The 21,516-nt window shown below is 44.4% G+C and overlaps 1 protein-coding gene across 3 annotated transcripts in view; it reads left to right on the top strand.

The window, feature by feature from the left end:
- LOC146859157 (S-adenosyl-L-methionine-dependent tRNA 4-demethylwyosine synthase TYW1-like) overlaps positions 1 to 21,516 on the top strand; it is a 590,982-nt gene that overhangs the window by 332,153 nt on the left and 237,313 nt on the right. For all 3 annotated transcript variants that reach the window (XM_085649816.1, XM_085649818.1, XM_085649817.1), the window contains one exon: positions 14,934 to 14,986. In XM_085649816.1, coding sequence (XP_085505942.1) covers positions 14,934 to 14,986 — 53 coding nt within the window. The remainder of the gene's footprint in view (positions 1 to 14,933; positions 14,987 to 21,516) is intronic.

The raw sequence follows: 21,516 nt of genomic DNA, 5'->3' as shown, positions 1-21,516 counted from the left end.
TGTAGACATGTCACTTTGCATAATATAAATTACAGATGACACAATGTTATTCATAATATAAATGCGAGAAGACAACACATTAATGCTATTTTCAACACTGCAAGCACTTTATCCAAATTATCCTAATCAGTTTGTCTTAAGCATGCTGCAGCGTCCATTTGTGTCAATTTGTAAATTTCATTATACGTGGCATAAATGAATCTTTTAGAACGTGAAGCTTTAGGACACTACAAGAAATCGGAGCGGTCCATCTCGTCCGAAAGAAGAGAAAGATTTTATTTTACTGCAGACAGTGTGGAATGTTCCGACAGTTATTGACAGAATTTTCCCACCGAATAGGTGGCGGTAATACCTCAAGCTGATATTGGGAGTAACTGGGATCAGGTCTGCTTGCCTTAATCCCCGGTGTGGAATTCAGAAACTAGCATAATAACCATTTGTGTGTACTGGCCACAATAACCACCCATGAGGACCTGAAAGTGTGGAATTAACTTTACCATTGTACTACATATTATTGAACTATTCCTCAGTGTAATTTGTTTAATGTTGCCAATTATCAAACCAGGCAGTTGAATAAATGCGTGGAGCATTAATTTCTTTAATTTTTGCTAATCCTGGACACGTGGTCTGCTGAACGGTATCATTCAAAAAAATTATTTTTGTTGGAATTAATCAATCTCGGAACAAAGTTTCCTTCCCCTCAATTTGCCACGGTTTGGTTCCCCAAATTGATTTCATGTCAATGCTTTTCTTCCAATAATCATAGCCTTCTACAGCTAATTGGGTATATTAGCTTAGTTTGTGTAATCATATATTTTTTTTCTGGTGATGTAGGGTCTAGTTTAAAATAATGACTTTGGGTAAAATGTGTCCTCTCTAGAACAATATGTGAATTTATTCTTATGTTTTTGAACTCCCTTGTGGGGGAGTTGGGCAATGTTCCCATTGTGTGTAATTAAAAAGTGTGCGTTGGTAACAGAACATTTTACCTTCATTAGCAGAATATAAGTACAGGTCTTCTGATTCGAAAACAGTATAGTATTCCAGCTCCAAGAGAATGGAGGTTACAGTTTCAACATCCCTATCATCACCCATAGAAACCCTAAATACATAAGGTATCTGCAGAATTTCCTTAGGACCAAATACATTGTAAGGAACTTTATCCCAAACAATTCCATCAGTTACTGGAACAGCTGAAATGTTCCCGAAGAACAAGTGCCTTTTTAGCTTATGCGATGATGAGCGAGATGTCAACACTTAATCGACCAGTTCTATAGCAGTGCGTTCTGGTAGGTGATGGCCATTAATCTGCAAGAAAAAGCTGTCAAAATTCCAATTCACAATAATAGAAAAACCAAGGAAAGTGTTATCCAAACATATATCCAATGTGGGACAAGATAAGTGCATTTCAGAATAAAACACTGATCCGTGCAGAAGTGTCTAAAACAAAGTGCCATCAAAAGAATCCGAAGAAAAATCATCTCGACCTACATAATACCCAGAATCAGTTTGTTGAAAAACTGGCGCCTCAGGTACCACAAAAGGACTGGAAAAATTCTAAAGATATATAGATCTATATCTATATATCTCCATACCAATCTCTCTATCTCTCACCATCTGCAGAAGACTGAGCCGCAAGACCAGTTCTCACTTCACTCATGTTGCTGGTAGTTGTAACAGATGCAAGCATTAGTTGTAGTGTTTTTTCCACCTCCTCTCCCCCTCTTTAAGCTGGGGAGAAACTGCCTTGATGGTGCTCACTAACTGTAAAGAAATTTCCTGTATGGTAGCGAGAAGAGTTTAGGAACTACCAAAAACTCCTTGTGGCCTACTGTTCTGTATCAGCCACAGGATGTAACTTAATGTGATCAGTGGAAACAGAACGATTGTCTTTAAAACCAGGAAGCGGTAGCAATATTACATTTCCTGTACCTTGTATGCCAAGGACTGGCAACGGTGCTCGGTATGATGGTCTAAACCCCTCCTTAATCTCCACCTTCTCTCGCACGAGATCCCCCACTTGTGAAATCCAGCTGGAAGGTTCTGGTTTCTCCTTGATTCTCGCAGAGGCAGACGTCTTTAACTGCACGTTGGATTGGGCGTCACAAAACGTTTGTAGGTCTGTGACTTTTGTAGGTCCTGTAAGACAGCACAACCATCGTTTGCTGTTGCAATGTCTGGACCGTCAAGGTCGGGGACGTGCATTTTAATGCCAAAGAGGCCCTCGTGGGGTCCGGCTACCCAGAGATCTTTTTGGGAGATTAAGTGCTTGTAGAACCCTATATAGATGATAGTTCCAACTACGTCCTGTGCCTAATACTCTAGCTGTTAAGGACTGCTTTAAGTTACAGTTCATCCTCTCCACAACAGAATTTCTGTAGAGCCTGTATGGAGAAGAACAATGCACCTGCCCACCCAGGGAAGCCATAGAATCTTTTGTATGCTTTAGAAGTTAAAGCCAGGCCCTTGGCTGAGTGGAGTGTACTGACTGCATGCATGTGTCCTGATAAAGACTTGCATGTCGTTATTAACAGTGCGAGCATCAGCCAAATGCTGTGGCAGAAACCCAGAGGAATCTGGAGCAAGAATCAACTGCAACTAGGATAAAATTTAAATGCTGTATCCGAAATACAAGGACCACAGTGGTCCAAATAAATGCAGCTTATAGGTTTGTTAGAAATTAACAGTTGTGTCAGTGGTGGACGAGCCATAGTGGAAGCTTTAATTTGTTGACAAATGTCACAACAAAGGCAATTTTGTGGCCTGTTGATATAAGCCATGTAACCAATAACGTTGTTGTAGGTGCAAAATAGTGGCCGCAACGCCAGCGTGTGCAGAAGCAACAACTTAGTGCGCACTTAGCACTAAAGCTAGACTGCAGTCTTGGTTGGGAATCAAACAATCGCCAATTCCTGGGATTGTTACAAAAGGAATGATTTGTTCATTTAAATGGTAAGTATATGTAGAAGAAAAGCCTTTAGGTAAACGGGTGTCATCTTTGTTAGCATTAACAGCGGCCAAGATAACTAAATCCATTCTCATTTTAAAATGCGAAATTGCAGCAACAGTAGGAGCCACAACTGCAGATTTGGCCACTCCATCAGCCATAGAATTCCCTACAGTGTGTGATCCCACATGCTGATGATGCAATGAATGAATAACATGAGCTTGTGGCAACCCATCTTTGAGGTCTGCCAATTTAACCCAAAGAGTTTTATGCTCAATTGTGTTACCTTTAGAATCTTTGAAGCCATTTTGATGCCAGTAATGTAGATTATCATTAAAGGACTGTACACAGTATTATGAATCACAGAAGTGTGGAGACTTTATGATCCCTATGTTCAAGTGAAAGAAGCAAAGCTTTTACTTAAGCCAATTGCCCAGTGTCGTCCCCTAAGGACTGGGTGGGTTTTTTGTGGGTGGAATTTACCTTGCAACATTACACCAACAGTGGTGCACGCCACAGAATATTGCTGTTTAGAGACAATTGCAGGATGCGCTGAACCATCAATTTGATCAATGTGTGTATCGTTCAAGATGGAAGACCGAGCTGGGCGTGGGATAGACCTGCTCACATTGTAGAAAATGTCTTTAAGGTTGGGTAAAAGACCAAGTCTACAACAACAGTTGTTAAGGATGTCACCTACTGTATCCATCTAGGATGGAGGGCTTTAGCGTTAGGAACTCTAGCCTTAGTGACAGCCTCTAAGACTTGCATGGGAGTAACGAAAATTGTGCGTTTCCTTTATGCAAGTGGCCACTCTTTAAGAATAGCCACCTGCACTGCAGTCAGTATTTTGATTTGTGAAAGCAAAACTAATTTCTGCACTGGACTATAAATGTGACTTGTATGCTGCCTGCACTGTCTCACCTCCCTTAAAAGTGATATAGGTGAATCCAATTACACCTGGTAAAACATGGATGACTAGGCTTGTGGTAATTACAGGAATATGTAAGGGATGTGTTACAAACAAGTCAGATTGTAAAGATGTGAGTGTGTCTGTGTGTTCCGATGTCGAACCTGAGGTCGAAAAACCAGGCTGTATTCATTCATAAATAGATTATATGCGTTGAGCATATTCAGGAATGTATATCCTGCCAAAATAAAGAAATCATAATAAGGATTGCCTTTTTTTTTTTTTTAAGCATTTGGAGGTTACAATTGAGCATACTTCTCCAAAAAGTGAGGGGAAGACTGTTACCTTCATGTATAAGTTCATATCCGAAGAAAAGGACACTTAGAAATGCTATATGAAACTTCCTAAAATTGAACTTATAGCATATATAGTGGATATTGTTATGCGATCCATTCTGGCTAAGTGTGGGTTTAACTTATCATCCTTTAGGTAGGTATCCTCTACATAAGGCAATGTGGCGGGGTCGGTATCATGTAGAATTGACACTATGGGCCTGATTACGAGTTTTGGTGGAGCGGACGGGCTGCCACCACCACACTCCCGCACCAATGAGACTCGCTGCTGTCCGCCTGCCAGATTATGACTTAAAAGTGGTCTGGCGGGCGGCGTGGCAGTCCCACAGCGGTGCCTCTTTCAAAAGCACCGCAATGGAAGTGCCACACAAGGTTCCTGCACGGCATAGTCTATAACATCCATGCTGTGCAGGAACTGGGAGTACATGCACAAAGGAATGGCGGTTCCCTGATGGCATTGGCGGTCCCATGGCAAACCAACCCCCCATATCGTAATATGGCAGGTGGATCGCCAGTGTGGTGGTGGCTGGGCTGCCACCGCTGCGTCACCATGAGTCTGGTGGGCCTTGGACCGCCAACACGTAATTGAGCCCTTTGCGAGCAGCAAACAGCCCTGGACTGTTTTTATATCCCATTTTGAGTCATTCAAAACGACGCTGAAAGCCAAGGGGCGAAAAGGCTGTCCAATCTCGGCTTTCAGGTGCTAGATTTTGGCTGAAAAAAACATTAGAAATTTCCAAGGTTGTTTAGTATTTTTTATGGACTATATCATTAATCCGTGCCGTACTGTGTGTATTTTGTATTGCAAAACCATGTGAATGGCAGTTTAAATCTCTGTATTGTAGGACTATGTTATATGAATGATCCGGTTTCAAGACAGGAAAGAGGGGATTATTTATCTGAGAGACACAGGGTTCAGTTACTCCCTGGTACTCCTATTTGGAGAGTATTCCTTCAACAGGTGCCTTAGCATCCCGTTTAATAGGGTATTGTGGTTGCACTTGTGGGCTGGACCGTATAGGTAGTATATGATCAGGAGAATCCTTATCTCAGCCAACATCATTGTGGTATAAAGCTGGGGTTGTGCAAGGACCCCTTCTGCTGCATGAACTTGTTTGACTTCATCAGGGACAAGAGCCAAAAGTGAAGGAAGTATTACATCCTCACCCTGTGAGAATGTTTGGACAAAGAGTGGGGGGCCAATTGACCTAAACTGAAAGGATTTTGTAAGACAAAATTCAATTCTCCCAAAAAATGTCTTTAATGGTGCACTGTATGTCACCCTCAATTTGTTTATCCAAGTCATATCTGTAGGGTACCCGCGCTTATGGGATTTCAGCTGTAACATAGTTATTAGTTGCTTTCGCTGCCAGAAATTCCTGGAGATTCCGGCTTACAATAGTGACTTCTGCAGTGCTGTCGTGGAGAGTCACTGCCCAACTCCTGTTCAGAAGGAGGATTCTCGGTGTTTGTGGCATATTTTGCAGGTATTGCCACAACCTTCTTTTTCCTCCTTTATCTTACATCTGAGTAGCGTTGTGAGTTTCTTTTTGGCTTCACGTACTCTTCTTGTCTGTTCTCAGATCGCCTTCTTCTCTTGTGCTGCTTTTCAGATCAGTCCCTTAAGAAACTAGGAGAACGTACATCAGAAATCTGATACCTGTCTGGATCCTTGATTTTAGTGCAGTCACGAAAATCTTCGCGTCTCTGAGGGCACCGGGGGGCCTCCGCGAGGTTTACCGTTCTGTGGTTTAGATTTATCCCATGGTTTTTAGGTCTCGCCTGGCTAACGCGTAAGCGATTGCTCAGCGGGACTTATGTAGGGGCTTCAGAAAATGCTCCCAAAGGCTTCCCAGACGGATCGGGTGGCGGTTACTCGCACAACCACACGCATTCCATTTGCCACCAGCTACTTCCTGCACGTGCGCCGCCTCATGCATTCAGAGAGATTTAGTAAGGGGCACAAGACCTTAGGAATGCGGTTTATGGCCAGTGCATGTGAGGCATTCAAGCGCGAAGCTGGCATCTGGCATCGGACTTGAAAGCAGCAGACTGCTTTCGCCAGCGCGCGCTCGGCCTCACTTCCTGCATCCCCTCTTACAACAATTAACTTTCATTATAACTCACACCCCATATGCTCGTTCCCTCCCACCCTTCCTTTGATGTCCGCTTTTCTTGTTGTTTACAAACCATGCCACACACTGCTGCACGCCGCACACTGCTTCGCGCCGCACACTACCGCACGCCACACACTGCTGCGCACACTGCTGCATTACACACTGCTGCATTACACACTGCTGCATTACACACTGCTGCATTACACACTGCTGCATTACACAATGCTGCACGCCTCACACTGCTGCACGCCTCACACTGCTGCACGCCTCACACTGCTGCACGCCTCACACTGCTGCACGCCTCACACTGCTGCACGCCGCACACTGCTGCACGCCGCACACTGCTGCACGCCGCACACTGCTACACGAAACACTGCTGCACGCCGCACACTGCTACACGAAACGCTGCTGCATGCCACACACTGCTGCATGCCACACACTGCTGCATGCCACACACTGCCGCACACTGCTGCACACTGCTGCACGCCGCACACTGCTGCATTACTCACTGCTGCATGCTGCACGACACTGCTGCACACTGCTGCACGGCGCACACTGCTGCACGCCGCTGCACGCCACACAGTGCTGCACGCCACACACTGCTGCACGCCACACACTGCTGCACGCCTCACACTGCTGCACGCCTCACACTGCTGCATGCCTCACACTGCTGCACGCCTCACACTGCTGCACGCCTCACACTGCTGCACGCCTCACACTGCTGCACGCCTCACACTGCTGCACGCCTCACACTGCTGCACGCCTCACACTGCTGCACCCCGCACACTGCTGCACCCCGCACACTGCTGCACCCCGCACACTGCTGCACCCCGCACACTGCTGCACCCCGCCGCACGCCGCTGCACGCCGCACACTGCGGCACACCGCACACTGCTACACGAAACGCTGCTGCACGCCGCACACTGCTACACGAAACGCTGCTGCACGCCGCACACTGCTGCACGGCGCACACTGCTGCACGGCACACACTGCTGCACGGCACACACTGCTGCACGGCACACACTGCTGCACGCCGCACACTGCTGCATTACTCACTGCTGCATGCTGCACGACACTGCTGCACACTGCTGCACGCCGCTGCACGCCTCACGCCGCTGCACGCCTCACGCCGCTGCACGCCTCACGCCGCTGCACGCCTCACACTGCTGCACGCCTCACACCGCTGCACGCCTCACACTGCTGCACGCCTCACACTGCTGCACGCCGCACACTGCTTTTATGCGAGTTTATGCTACTGACATTGTAAATGACAATGCCTTTTATGTGTTTTAAAACCAAAACATAAATAAAAGGCATTGTAATTTTACAATGCCAATAGCTCAAACTCTTAGAAATGCGAGTCCTATTGCATTGCAAATGCTTGTTTAACATACTCACGGGTCTGCTTGGCTTCCTTGTCAGTACTACATTTGCCAAGCGGTGGTTTAGTAGGTCTGGTTCCCAAAATATTGCATCCTAAGGATATATATACATCAGCAATAATTATAGGTAGCTCACGGTCTACTTGTGCCACCACTGTAAGCCGCTGGCATATAGCCAGAGCTGCCGCTTCGCCTTTAATGTTAGACTCGATCCACTTCTTCCTTACTGGCCTAACGCAGCGAGTCCGACTTCATCTGTTCCTCTCAGAACTTACAGAGATCAGCTGCAGAGTGCCTCAGGGCTCCTCCCTGAGCCCCACCCTCTTCAGCGTCTACATGACCTCCCCACCCCCTTGCAGCCATCGTCTGGAATCACAGACTCAACATCGCATCCTACTCCGACGACACCCAGCTGATCCTCTCCCTGCCTGACAAACTCACAGTCGCCAGAATCACCTTTCACAGCAGGATGAAGGCCATTTTCACCTGGATAAAAGACAGCTGCCTAAAGCTCAACTTAGACAACACTGAAGTACTCACCCTGGGACCCAAGCCCTCAGCCTGGTACGACTCCTGGTGGCCCGTCACACTGCGAACCCCCCCGTCCCACGGACCGCACCCGTAACCTGTGATTCATACTGGACTCCTCACTCACAATGCACTGCCAGATCAACGTCGTATCCTCATCCTGCTTCCACACGCTTCGCCTGCTTTGTAAGACATTCAGATGGATCCCCATGGAATCCAAAAAGACTGTCACCCACGCACTCATCACCAGCAGACTCGACTATGGCAACGCACTCTATGCTGGCATCACCCAGAAACCGCTCCGGAAACTACAGAGTGTTCAAAACGCCTCAGCCAGACTGGTCCTCGACCTCCCCCGCCACAGCCAAACAACTCAACACCTGTGACAACTCCACTGGCTCCCAGTCAACAAGAGAATCACCTTCAAGCTCCTCACCATGCCTACAAAGCTCTCCATAATGCAGGACCAGCATATCTGAACCACCGCCTCTCATTCCGCTCTGCCCAATTTGCCCTGGCCACTGTCCCCCGGAGACCAGAACTGGAGGAAGATCCTTCTCCTACCTCGCTGCCAAGACCTGGAACACCCTGCCCCTCCACCTCAGGCAATCCCCGTCGCTGACCCAATTCAGGAAGGATCTCAAGACCTGCCTCTTCGACTGAACCTCCATGCCCAGATGGATCAGCAGAACCCCCCCTTCAGCACCTTGAGACCCTCACGGGTGAGTAGCCACGCTTTACAAACCTCCCTGATTCATTGATTGACATCACAGGAAAATTTCCCATTAGTTTCATACCCAAACACATGACCGCAGCTGCCCCTTGCCTTTTCTGTATTTGCTTTAACATGTCCAGAAAGACTGACACGGACAAGTGTTACAGTCGCCTATAGCGGGAACTATTTTGTGTGGTAAGCACGTAGTCAGTATCCTATGCATATCCTGTGGTCCTGTAAGGGGAAACGCAGCTTCAATTTGTTTTTGTTTTTTGGATGATATAAAATGAAATTTGTTCAAGGTTAGTGTGAATTTTGACCATAACTGAAAGAACAATTCCAGGACTTATTGTAGGCACTGCAGGCAACTGGGCCTTGCGGTACAGCCTAAAAGGTGCGAGAAACATATTGAGTTAAGTGTCTACAAAGTCTAACTAAATTAGCATGCAATGGTTGTAGCTGTTGAGCAGTAATATTTGCATAATCAGGGTATGGGGTGTATCCAACTAAAGCTGGCCAAGTTGCTGAGGGGACCTATACGTACTGATGCAAGTACATGGGGAAGGGGGCCGCGGAACCGGGTGGTGTGTTCCCATTGTTACAGTGGTATTTTTAAGATCACATACGCTCTATAGACTCCTTGTGGTAGAGTAACTGCGTATTCATGAAATGTTTGGATTTGCATCCACACCCAGAATATTGACCCAAGAATAAAAGTACTTCAAATCGATAGCTGTCATGGGCTTCAACCATGAAAATCACCACCTGAACCCAGTTGACGCCCCCCCAACCCCCCCTCCACTTTGAAAGGTACAGCGTTTTGATACAAGACCCAAAGGGTCTCTGTGCCCCCGCAGTCACTCTAAAATCACTATGGGAATTGCCTTTGCTGCCCTGTCACAAGAGACTGGGGAAAGGTTCTCTACACACTCTCCCGGTCCGGTGAGTGGGAAGCTGAGTTACCAAATGGCTGCAAGGATTAAAACGGCACAGGCCGGTCCAAGTGGCTGTGGAGGGATTTGTTTGAAAGCGAGTGCTCAGGTTGGCACTCAGAACCTGTTGAGGGCTTAACCTTATGACCGTGTCACAGGGAGAAGGTGAGCAAGCACTCCTGTGTTCTGTTCTTGTTGTTTTTCTCCCCAGTGCATTTGGGTTCAGCAAGGCTCTCAGAAATTACTGTAATCAGGCGGGTGGTTGCTCAGATGCTCCTGCGCAACATGATTACCCACGGAAAATAGAGTTGTTTCTCGCCTCAACCTGCAGTATTTAGGATTGTGGGACTGTCTAGCTGGTGCTAGCAGCCAAGTGTTTGCATTTCACTAATGTATTTAGAACAAATATTCAGCATGTGCACACTGAGTCTGGGGGACACATTGCAGATGCTGTGTCCTTGGTACCAGAGAGCTCTTGCTGCTGTGGTAGTTGTCTCATGATTCACGTGGAGGCGCTTCCTCATCTACATTGATACACCTATGCTCTCATCAGTACTGTTGTGTGAAGCCAGTGTAACCTTAAAGATATCTATTGTCTGAATCTGTGACGTCTGAGTAGCAGCTCTATTTTTTGAGTCTGCTAATTGGTTGACCTTGGTGTTGATCTTTCGGTCTCCTGGTTCTGCATAAATATCTGTTTTTACACCCTGCTCCTTGCATGATTATTTGAAATGCTAAAATAGGATTGTAAATTTCTTTGGAACGGGCAAGCTGTGAAATGAAATGAGATAGAAGATGGAAATTAAGGAACATAAACTTTTCATTATTTTATAAATCATCTTTAAAATGGAAGAGGGCGATGTCAAACGGCATACCCGATTATTTGAACTGCCTGATAGAACTGAAGCTTTGTAGACCATTTTTAGAGCTATTGGTCTTAAAAGGCTCCATTTTGCTACCATTTACTATAAGACTTGTCTTACTCTCCATAAAATGATTGGAATATTTAATGGTTGTCCCTTAATAACGATGGCATTTTATCCAATTTAAAATTGTGCTGTAAAATGCACATTGTGCCCCCGTTTTTTTTCCATACTACCCTTTGGAAAGAGTTCGTTAAACTATCTGAGAGTGGTCGACTTTTGATAAATTAGATTACTTGAAAATAAAGGTTTTTTCCCCAAATTTTATTTAAAGGGTTTTTTATAGATACAATATGCTACAACCATCATGAATCGACACAGTAGTCCAAGACATATCTAAGCCTACCATAACATTTTTGTAACGGGTGCAGCTCTGGGGGTGGGACGGGACGGCAGACAATAGCTACAAACTCTTTTTGTGAGTACTGATTCCCAATGAAGGGGTATAATTAACCCTTTCCGTGCTCATGACGGAACCACTCATGAGCCACGGGCGGCGTGTGCTCATGACGGAGTGGTTCCGTCATGCTTCGGCCGTTGGCGGCCGCTCCGCCCACGCGGCGCTAATTCCCCGCCTGTGCGGGCGATTAGCGCAGTGGGCGGAGACGTGACGGAACCACTCCGTCATGAGCACAATTCACCCGTGACTCGTGACGGAGTGGTTCCGTCACGAGCACAGCGGACCCGCAACTGCCCCCAAACCACCCCAGCGCCGCAGCGGAATTCCTGCCGCGGCGAAGGGGTTAAATAGTGTGCAATCTATCTTACACACCATACCACACACCTGAGCATCCTCACTGGACGAGGGGGAGGGAGTTTTTCTACAAACCCGACCCATGAAGCACCGGAAACATTGGGCCGGACCAGCTCTATGTTGTCCCACATGTTTAATACGTTTTAAAGTGCATCCAGGTGTTTTTCAATTTGGCCACTCTATCAGAGACTAGAGCCGCCGATTTCTTCTTGTTTGATTCTTTCCCCATGGAGGATATGTACTGTAGTTTGGACAACTACATATTAAGAGTAGGGAGGGTTTGGTTGTTTCCATGCATGAGCTATTTTTCGTTAGACTGCAAGTAACAAATGTGTGAAGTGTACCAATATGTATAGTTAACAGTTATTCCGTTTCCGCACCTGTATCTCCCAATAACAATAGAAAGGATTCTTGGGTATGCCAACAATGGCCTTTGTCAGGTTATTTTGGTCAAGAATCTGCGGCTCAAAAATCTGAACCTGGTCACAATGCCACCTCATATGAGCCATGGTGCCTCTCTCACCACATCTCCCAACATGCCTCTTGTGAGCTAAACATTGCATGAAGCCTAGCTGCAGTACGGTACCATTGCATAAGTATTTTATTGCCATTTGCCTTGCGTTGTGTGCAAATTGATGCCTTTGCTGCCTGTTCCGTATGTGTCCAGGATTCATCGGGAATATATATATTTTTTAAACCTACGTTTCTTTTGTAACCTTTGTTCCCTCCCTACTGCTGCAGGTATCGTTATGACCTGATCCGGGATGCTGTAACTTACCAATTGATTGCACCCTTCCCTGGGAGTAACAAGCATTTGCAACGCAATAGGTCTCTTTCATTTGCGAGAGTTTAAGCTATTAGCATTGTAAATGACAGTGCCACATAAATAAAAGGCATTGACATTTACAATGTCAATAGCTCAAACTCTTGTAAATGGGAGACCTATTCCATTTCAAAGAAGCGGCCACCGTTGTCCTGGGCTGCTTGGAAAGTGAAAGTGTGCCTTGCGCGCTGTATGTTGTAGGAAGCAAAAGACACACAATTGATGGACGGAATGCAGAACAAATCAAAACATTCACCCCCAGTCAAGAGATCTGGGTTAAATCCATCATTCTTTTGCTCACCATTTTATTTATTTTGTGTATTTTATATAGCGCGCAGCTAACCCAACGGGGTGTCCCGGCGCTTCTGAGTGAAAGCAGAGTGATAGTCCTGGGGGGGTTAACAAAAGAGAAAAGTTTTAGTGCCTTACGGAAGGGTAATTCTTCCTGGATCATCCTAATTGCGATCCGGAGTTCGTTCCAGAGAGTTGTGGCACAGACATGGAAGGTTTTACCTCCAGAACGTGCTTTCCTGAATCTTGGTATGGAAAGCAGATGTTGGGAGTTGGAACGGAGGTTCCGAGAGTTACAGTAAGGACGGATACTAACAGAGAGGTACGCTGATCCCCTACCCCTAGTTGCTCGATGGGCTAAGGTCATGGCTTTGAATGCAGCTCTTTGATGGATTGGTAGCCAATGTAATGCTCTGCGATGTGGCGAAATATGGGTGCGTAGGGAAACCCCACAGACCAGCTGAACAGCCGCATTCTGGACTGTCTGGAGCCGATGTAGGAGGCCCGTGGGCAACCCTAACTACAGGCCGTTCGCATAGTCCAGGTGAGATGTAATCAATGCCTGGACTATGGTTTTCCTGGTGTCACTAGGGAGATAGGTGATGAATTTCCTAATCATCCTGATCTTGGAAAAACAAGCGGCTGAAACGGTCTGTATTTGGTTGCTAAAAGAAAGATTTGAGTCCCACTTGACCCCTAGATTTTTTACAGAGTCCTTAGGGACAGGGGGAAGGCTAAGTTCCTGTGGCCACCCCTCTTCAGCAGGATAGCTTGATTCCAGTGGCACAGTGTTCTAGGAAAGCATGTCGTGCCTGCAGTGGGAAAAACTCATTAAAGAAAATAGTGCTTACAGACTAAATAAGACAGTCCGTGTAACAACAGATGTAAAAGGGCCAGTCCTCATGGCAGGTTACAAATGAAGACGAGGCGGTACTAAGGATGGACTAACAAGCCTATTAACAAATCTGAAGCCAGCATTTACAAAGGACAGCGACACAAGCCAATGAAAAATATGGGCGGAGAGTGAGCGAAGCTTCAAGTCCGTATTCTAATACCGCATTTCTCAGAGAGCAGTGCATGCGCTGACCAGGCTCGACCTAAAAAGCCAAGGGGCTCATTTAACTCAGACCTACTTGTTTCTGAAAAGTAATTGGTAATATTGTATTAAAAAGCTAATCCTGATAATTTTATTAACTGTATACAGCATTATGATGCCTGAATACAGGTTAAAGAAAATAGTGTATTTTAAAAAATAGAACTAAATACTATTGTTGCATTTGTAAGAGCACACTGAGAAACACACATACACCAATTCTGCATGTTTTATTCACATTGCTTTCAAATTTTATAGCATAATGATATTTCATAATATAATTATTTAATCAAAATGTCTCATTGAGTTAAACACTGGCTGTTAAGATATATAGAGATCTGCAGCTCACAAGTATGAATGCCTTGATACTACAGATGTTGGTAAAAGGAGTACCATTAAGTGGTTACACTAACACATGGTATTGTCTGCGCTTAGGAAGGCCAGGCGTGCCGTATGAAGCGCTATATAAATACAAGTTGTTGTTTTTGCTGCTATTTAAGGGAAGGGCTTTAAGATAATGTACTGTATACATGCTAAACGAGTACTACTGCTCTGTGTTCTAAGAGTGATAATATTTTAAGGGAAAGTTGTGACGTCTAAGAGAGAAATTATGCGTTCTAATTACTTTCCAAGAGAAGAAAGTGAACTCATTAGCAACCTCTTTGGAATTAACAGTGCGAACTCCTGGTTATTGGTAAAAAATAATAATAAACACTACTTTTCTCAGCCAAGGGGCCCTCCTCGCCCTTCCTTGTTCTAGAAGGCACAATTATAAGCTTGGTAGATCCAGCACCTTGGGTACGGCTTCTTGGAGCATGCGACTAGTCTCACCTTCATAGATATCCCAGGGATCCCCATCACATTGTATCAGTTGGATTGTGCTTTAAGGCGAGTTTTGTAGGCATGTCACACACTTTCCAGTTACTGTGACATCCATACAGGGGCTGCAGTCTACCTTCACTTCATGTAGCTACTGCTACCAGACATTAAATGCGCTTCCACTGCAGTTTATCACCCCAGCATTGAAGGTCTCTGCAGAATTCATTCAAAGGGCGGCAGATGAAAATGTCAAGATAAAGTATTAAGCGCTTGCACCAGCTCCTGCTTCTTAGAAAGTGCTGTCATCGGGGGACCATCCGTCTCAGCCTCCTCTTTTATCTTCCAGGTTATAGGCTGATCGGAAGCCATTCTGGAGTCAAGCTCTGCAGATGGACAAAGGTATGTTCGAAGGCGGGACATCATTAAATGGCAGTAACTTCTGAATGGGTACTAATTGGAATAAAAGTAGCCTTCTTTTGATCTCATTAAATATCCCATGTATGCCTTGACCAACTCAAGCACCTTTCTAATGATATGCTTTGTTAGGGGAGATTGGAAGTGTTCTTCAATTGAAGCTAAATGTACATTTACCGTCTTTTGATCGCTTTATGCAAGACGTATGAGATTTGTAAATAGATTTGACCTAACAATGCTCAGTAGCGTGTTTGGATCTCTGCATACTTTTTCTTCCATTGCATCCTATTCATCATTGGTTGCAGTTGAACCTGACCATGTTTTGACCAGGCGCAAGTATTTAATACCTTAAAAACCTTTACTTGTAAGCTTGTTTCAAAATAGTAAGTATTCGCATGGACTGTTATTGACAAATACACCACATTAATAATCCTTATTTAGTAATGTACAGTAAGAACATCAGATGTCTGTAACTTTCCACACTTTACATTATACAAGCTATGTATTATTCATGCAACGAAGAGCTGCAAATTGACTAGACCTCAATCTTTCTTGCAAATGAAGACCATTTAAACTCGTCTTTTCACCTTTGTCTACACCAGTTTACAGTCAGCCCTACTTTCGACCAGTCATTGTGGTGTAAGGTTTTCAGTTCGGTGTGTATATGCACTGATTCCTTCCACCTCTTTCAGTGTCATCTGATATCTCAGCTAGGAACTCTTAAATTTCTCTCAGTATATTATTGGACATGTAATGCGCATGGGCAAGAATTGGTTCAAAAACCAACAAGTACAATTCTTTTCACAGCCATCTGTATAAACTCTGAATCTGGATGCTGGTTTGGGAGGAGGGGAAAACAGAAATGTTGCATGCGTCAAACCAAATTTATAATACATTTGTAAATAGCGCAATCCGGTCACATATCGAAACATATATTGAACCAATGGAGGAAGGCCCTCTTTCAGAAGATTATGCCCTCCCAGACATTATAATGGATTTTGTCAAGAATGGCCTTCATACATCTAAAGTACTCACTGACATTTCACCCTCTTTTAACCCAGGGAAAAACGTAAAGGATACACCCCTTGGTCCCACAATCAAGATGCAGCTTTTCAGTAGTACTCCCAGTGGAAAATCTATATCAAACTCAAGAGCATCATACACTCTAAACTTGTGTCTGAGTCCACACTCATCACGTAGCCCACCAGGGAATAAGGTTTTGTTATCCGAATCCCTGCACTGCCTGGAAAGAGTTTTGTCCTCTATACTGGCCCGGATGGAAAAATCTGTGACCAATTCCGATTACATACTGGAGTCTTGTCTATCCCTAATTAAAACTGTTGTCTCGGACCAAAATGTTTTTAATGGAAAAGCCACCCCTTTCTCCCCCAATAAGTCTGGTCTTTGTAAAGGTGAGTGCCTGCTTCAACTCCATTGCAGCAGCATTAACTTAACTAAAGCATGTCTAGTGAATGCTGCACAAAATTACAGTTGGAGGGATTTTAGTACCCAGGCAGGCGCGTCCTTTAACAGGGATAAAAAGAGTAAGGAAAATGTGGATCTATTTGGAAAGGATCAGCCTTTATCGCTACAAATTCTTTTTAAGCTAAATGATTCCTCGTCATTGTCTTCAACCCCCTTTATTCCTACAGGTTTCAACCGTGAGTAAGGTAAAGAATGCCTTCCCCATCTTTCATAAAACAAAGGGCACAATAGACCTGCCACTTGTGGTGGAGGATAAGATCAATAGTAAAAATAAGTGACCACAAGCAGAAGATGGCAAAGAGAAAAGAACTATGTAGAATAAATTTGAAAAGCTCAAAGAAACTGCACTTTGATTCAAACTCTATCTTGAATGCTAATCCTACTCCAGCAAAGTGGGAAGGAGGACAAGTTGTAGTAAAAAGAATAGGTTCTTCGATGTCACCAAGGATCCTATGTGATCAAACATTGGACTTGCAAGGAGATAAGTCCAGCGTTGATGCCATCTCAAAATTTTAACCCTAATGCTGCATTATTTTCTTCAACATCTGGGGATAATGTTCTTTATAATACTAATGAGCGAGTGCCTGGTGGAGATTTTTGGGATATTTCAACCAGTCATCTGATGTCATTGCCCCTAGAATTTTTTTTCCATTTTTGATCAGGAGCTGAATTTGAATAGGTCATTCCTATTGGGTTGCTTTTCAGACCTCCAAATGGTGCAGAGTAATGACTTTGCTTTGGTCAAATTGTAGATCATGGTAGCTATGGAGGGGCAAGAATGACCTTCTGTTCAAAGGTGATTCCCAACCTTATAATCTTTAACAGTGATAAATTGCATTGTGGTAGTATTGATCTTGTTCCTCCGAAGGAGAGAGATTTAAAAAAAATTCACGCATAATTTTCATACCCTTATTGGTCCAGTCATTTGCCATTCAGGCCTCCCTTCAGGAGTTTCCCACCTGCAGAGATTAAGTATAATGCGGGTCTCGATTGGAAAAAGAGGTAGGAGAGTTTCATTACTTGCAGAGACATGGAACAAACTATGATCGACTATAGATGAGAAAAAGTGGAAATGGAGCTGGAGCTGGGTGGCGGAGGCCCTCAATTCCAGTTCCAATTGCTCTACGGGGCTAAGGTTTAAGAATTGCTCCTAGTAAGGATCTTAAAATCTCTTGGAGTGCAGCTGGCTTACACACCGATAAAAGTAAATTGATCTTTCTGAAAAAACAGAGAGCGGAAATAGTTTGCATTCAAGAATCTTGGATAGTATAGAATTGGACTATAGAAGTCTATATTGTGTTAACCCGGCCTGCTCTTCCTGTGATTAGAGGCCTAGCCATATTGCTCAGAACTAACTTAAGGTGGGTCTATAAAGCTTTTTCTCATGTTTCCAACTTAATTCAGGGAGTCAAGATAGATCTCACGAAGAATCATGAGAGTACACGCACTGTTAATTGAAAATGCTTACATCCCCCAGACTCCCTCCATGCTTACCTATTGAAGGACTTATTTGTTTTTATTTCGACTACTATGTCGTGAGGATTGCACACATTTAGTATTTGTTGGCTAAGTCTCTACGCATAGTATAAGGCTGTTCTCAAATAACTTGAAAGAGGAAGCTCCAAAAACTCCCCCAGCTATGTTCCCAAATAAAATTTGGGTTGGTAAGAGGCCTTACTTTAATAGAAGAATGAGAAATATAGATCTAATAATTGCCAGTGGGAGAATGAGATTATATCCCAGCAAAATCTATTATTGATTATATAATCGTTTCAGTGACACCTTTAATATGTTGTCTCATATGGAAGTTATAGAAAGTTCTTACAGTGATCATATGTTGATCTCTTGTAAAATCAATGTGACCATAACAGAAGTAGGCTTATGGAATTGTAAAAATAAATCTAAGTTTAAAAAAAATCAAATGGTAGAATTCACTGGAATACTTAAGCATCTTTAAAATTAGGAGATACTGACAATACTAATAGTAGATCAGCAGCAAATAATAGGAGTCCAGCAGCCTTCACTGCTAGACCCACTGGTATCCCGTGGTTGTTACATTAAATACACTTGTTTCTGCCTGTCAAGTTAATTGTGTTCCATCTTGGCAGAGACCATACCCAAACCCGGTAATATTTTTAAATCGGAGAAATAAATTAGTGAGGCTCTATTCCAGAATTTCTCTATCGACCAAAGTAAATTAATTAAATTATTGTAGAGCAAAAGATCTCAGAAACAAAGCTTTTTAAGACCAGGAAAGGAAGATCATTACTGGGTCCAATTAAATGAAGCTGCTTCAAGGAATGACAATAAAAGGTATTGGGAAATAATTTTGGGTAGTTGTTGTTCAGTGTAAAATCCTTCTCAAGCCCCATAAAAGTTGAAGTCTGGAGTTACTATCTTGAAGAGCTCTACTCAGCTAACTCTAATCCGGCTTGGACATCTCCCTTCATAAGTGTATTATCTAGACCGCTCAAGTCCTGCTATGTTCCTTTGAGGAGTGAGATCGTAGGACTCATTAAGAAAATGAGAGCCTCTGGAGCAAAGGGTCCTGATGAAATTCCCATGTCAATAATGGAAAAAGATTCTATGTTGTGTGCTACTCATCTTACTGCCTTTTTCTTGTACTGCTATCAGCAGAGGAAGACTAACCCCCCCCCCCCCCCACCCCCTTCCTGGTCTGGGAGTATTTGAATCCCACTTTTTAAGCAGGAGCCTAGACATCTTCCGGGCAATTACCGCTAAATAGCTTTATAAGATGTGGTAGGGGAATTATTTGCACATAGTATGTTGGATCATCTTACGACTGGGTGTGGTAGAAGACAAAATCCTTCCTATTGAACAAGCAGGATTTAGAAAAAAACACTGCACTTTGGATAATATCTGTATTTTGAAATTGATGGAGGAGTATGTTTTAATTTGAGGGATAAATGTCTGTGCATATAAAGACTTTTCAATGCCAATTGATAAGGGGGAGCAGCCAACACTATGGAAAAAACTACAAACAATGGGAATGCCTGCCCCACTTTTATCACTTATCGCTTTGCACTCTCATATGTGGTGTCCGGTTCTACTGGGGGTGATCAAGGCCTATATGCCATGATACCTACAGAAAATGGCCTGTTTGTTGGCCCCACTTATTTTCTCTTTGTGCGTAGCAGACCTGCCAAAATGCTTTGTGCATCAGATGGGTGATTCACCGAAGATCGGTGGTCCTCATTTCTCTTGTCTGATATATGCAGACAATATTGCAATCAAGGATTTAACTCCTACTGGGTTGAATAAGAAATTGTTGTCTCTTCAGAAATATACGGAGGTACATTTCTTGAAGAAAAATGTCTCTAAGAGTAAAATTCTGATTTTTTTTAAAAAGTAGAAGAAAGAATAATTTGCCTGGTGAATTGGTCTAGAGAAACAGGAATTTGTAGATTATTACCTCTACCTGGGGGACGCTAACAGCTGGCAATACAAGGGACAAATCACACATTGAACACTGTTCCTCCAAAGCTGCCACTCCTGCAAATGGGCTACGTGCATTTTACAACGCAATGGGCTGAAGGCATTTTTGGCATATGATATCGGTCTTTAAAGTAAAACTTCCTCCTACACTATTCTATGTATTGAATCTATCCAAATAGGAAAATGGAGTTTCCTTGACAAGATAGAACGCCAGCTCTTGCACAAATTATGTAACTTCCATACATTGGTTCCAACTCCAGCTATTAGTTTAGAACGTGGCCTGATGAGCTCATTTGTCCAAGGATTAGCTGGAGTGATTCGGCGGGGCTTTCGGCTGGGGAATAGTGAATCAAACACAATAAAGGGTTTCTTGAAGCAGGAAGTTTGTTGTGCAAAAACAGATAAATACTCCTTCTCCCGAAGTCTCCTTGATGTGTGAAGGCACCAGTGGGTTTTGCACTGCAGTGATGCCAATCTTTGGCTTCGGGATGTAATCCTGTGTTTGTCTGTGAGGATACTATGCAGACCAGTCATGTGCATAGCCTCTTACGACCTGCACCGAGAATTTTTGTCATTTCTGCCCACTCGCTTTGATTAGTCACGACCAAATGACTGGAGCAGGTAGACTAAGATGGGAAGCTGCCTTAGGATATAATCAGTAGCGGCTACTACTAGACCCGAGTGGTGAGGTCAGACGAGGGACATAAAAAGAATACCTAAACAAAAACGAGAGTGCTGGCCAAGCAGACCTGCGCACTTCAGGCGTGAAAACCACTCCTCTCCCTAATCCGCCAGTCTTGTCCGAGACGCACTGAAGTTAGTATCATTTTATTTTTCCTTTTTTGTCAGTGTGCCAACGCTCCTGCGCCCTAGCAGAGGAGCCGCCACCTGATATAATGGGTGCAGGTCAAGTAAAAATATCAAAGTCCGCTGGGTCATAAGTAGACTGCTTCACAATCCAGTATGGGCAGTTTTGGGCACTTGGCTAATGCTAGAGGTGGAGAGGTACATCTGGTCCCTCCGGCCTCACATGATCACCTCTCACTAAGGCTCACCTCTGTACAGCTCAGCGACTTCACCTGATGTCGTGGTCACAGAAGGCGAGAGATGCTGCTGCCGACCGCCTCCACTCCTGTCTCCAATGGGAGGTGCATGAATGGACCACTGCTCAGTCTGTTGAGCTGCATGGATACAACTGGGGGCATGCTGGCTATGGGTCCACACAAGGAAATAGCAGAGGATAAGGGGTGTGGGCGCGTGAAGAGCAGGCCACCCTCGCTGCTATCCCAGCAGCCGCTCCCACAGCGCGCGCACCCTTAGCAATGATCCCTCAACTCCTCTTTTACTGTTACAAACCCTGAGATTAAGGATGAGTATGTGGGAAAGGGTGAGGGTGGTTGGCAGGTAAGTGAGTGGATGCGGGTGGAAGTGAGTACATACTGGGATTGGAGTGCATGGGCGAGGGTTTCAAACCTGAATATGCATCTGGTGGTGAGCCTCGTCGTGTAGTGTGAGGGTGCATGTCCAGGGCGGCGCTGGTGCCTGGGGGTGGAATGGAGTGCCAGAGTAGAAGA

The sequence above is a fragment of the Triturus cristatus genome, chromosome 3_2 (genome assembly GCF_964204655.1).
Source record: "Triturus cristatus chromosome 3_2, aTriCri1.1, whole genome shotgun sequence".
Classification (NCBI taxonomy): domain Eukaryota; kingdom Metazoa; phylum Chordata; class Amphibia; order Caudata; family Salamandridae; genus Triturus; species Triturus cristatus.
The sequence above is the reverse complement of the archived record's forward strand: the minus strand, read 5'-3'. Positions and strand labels throughout refer to the sequence as shown.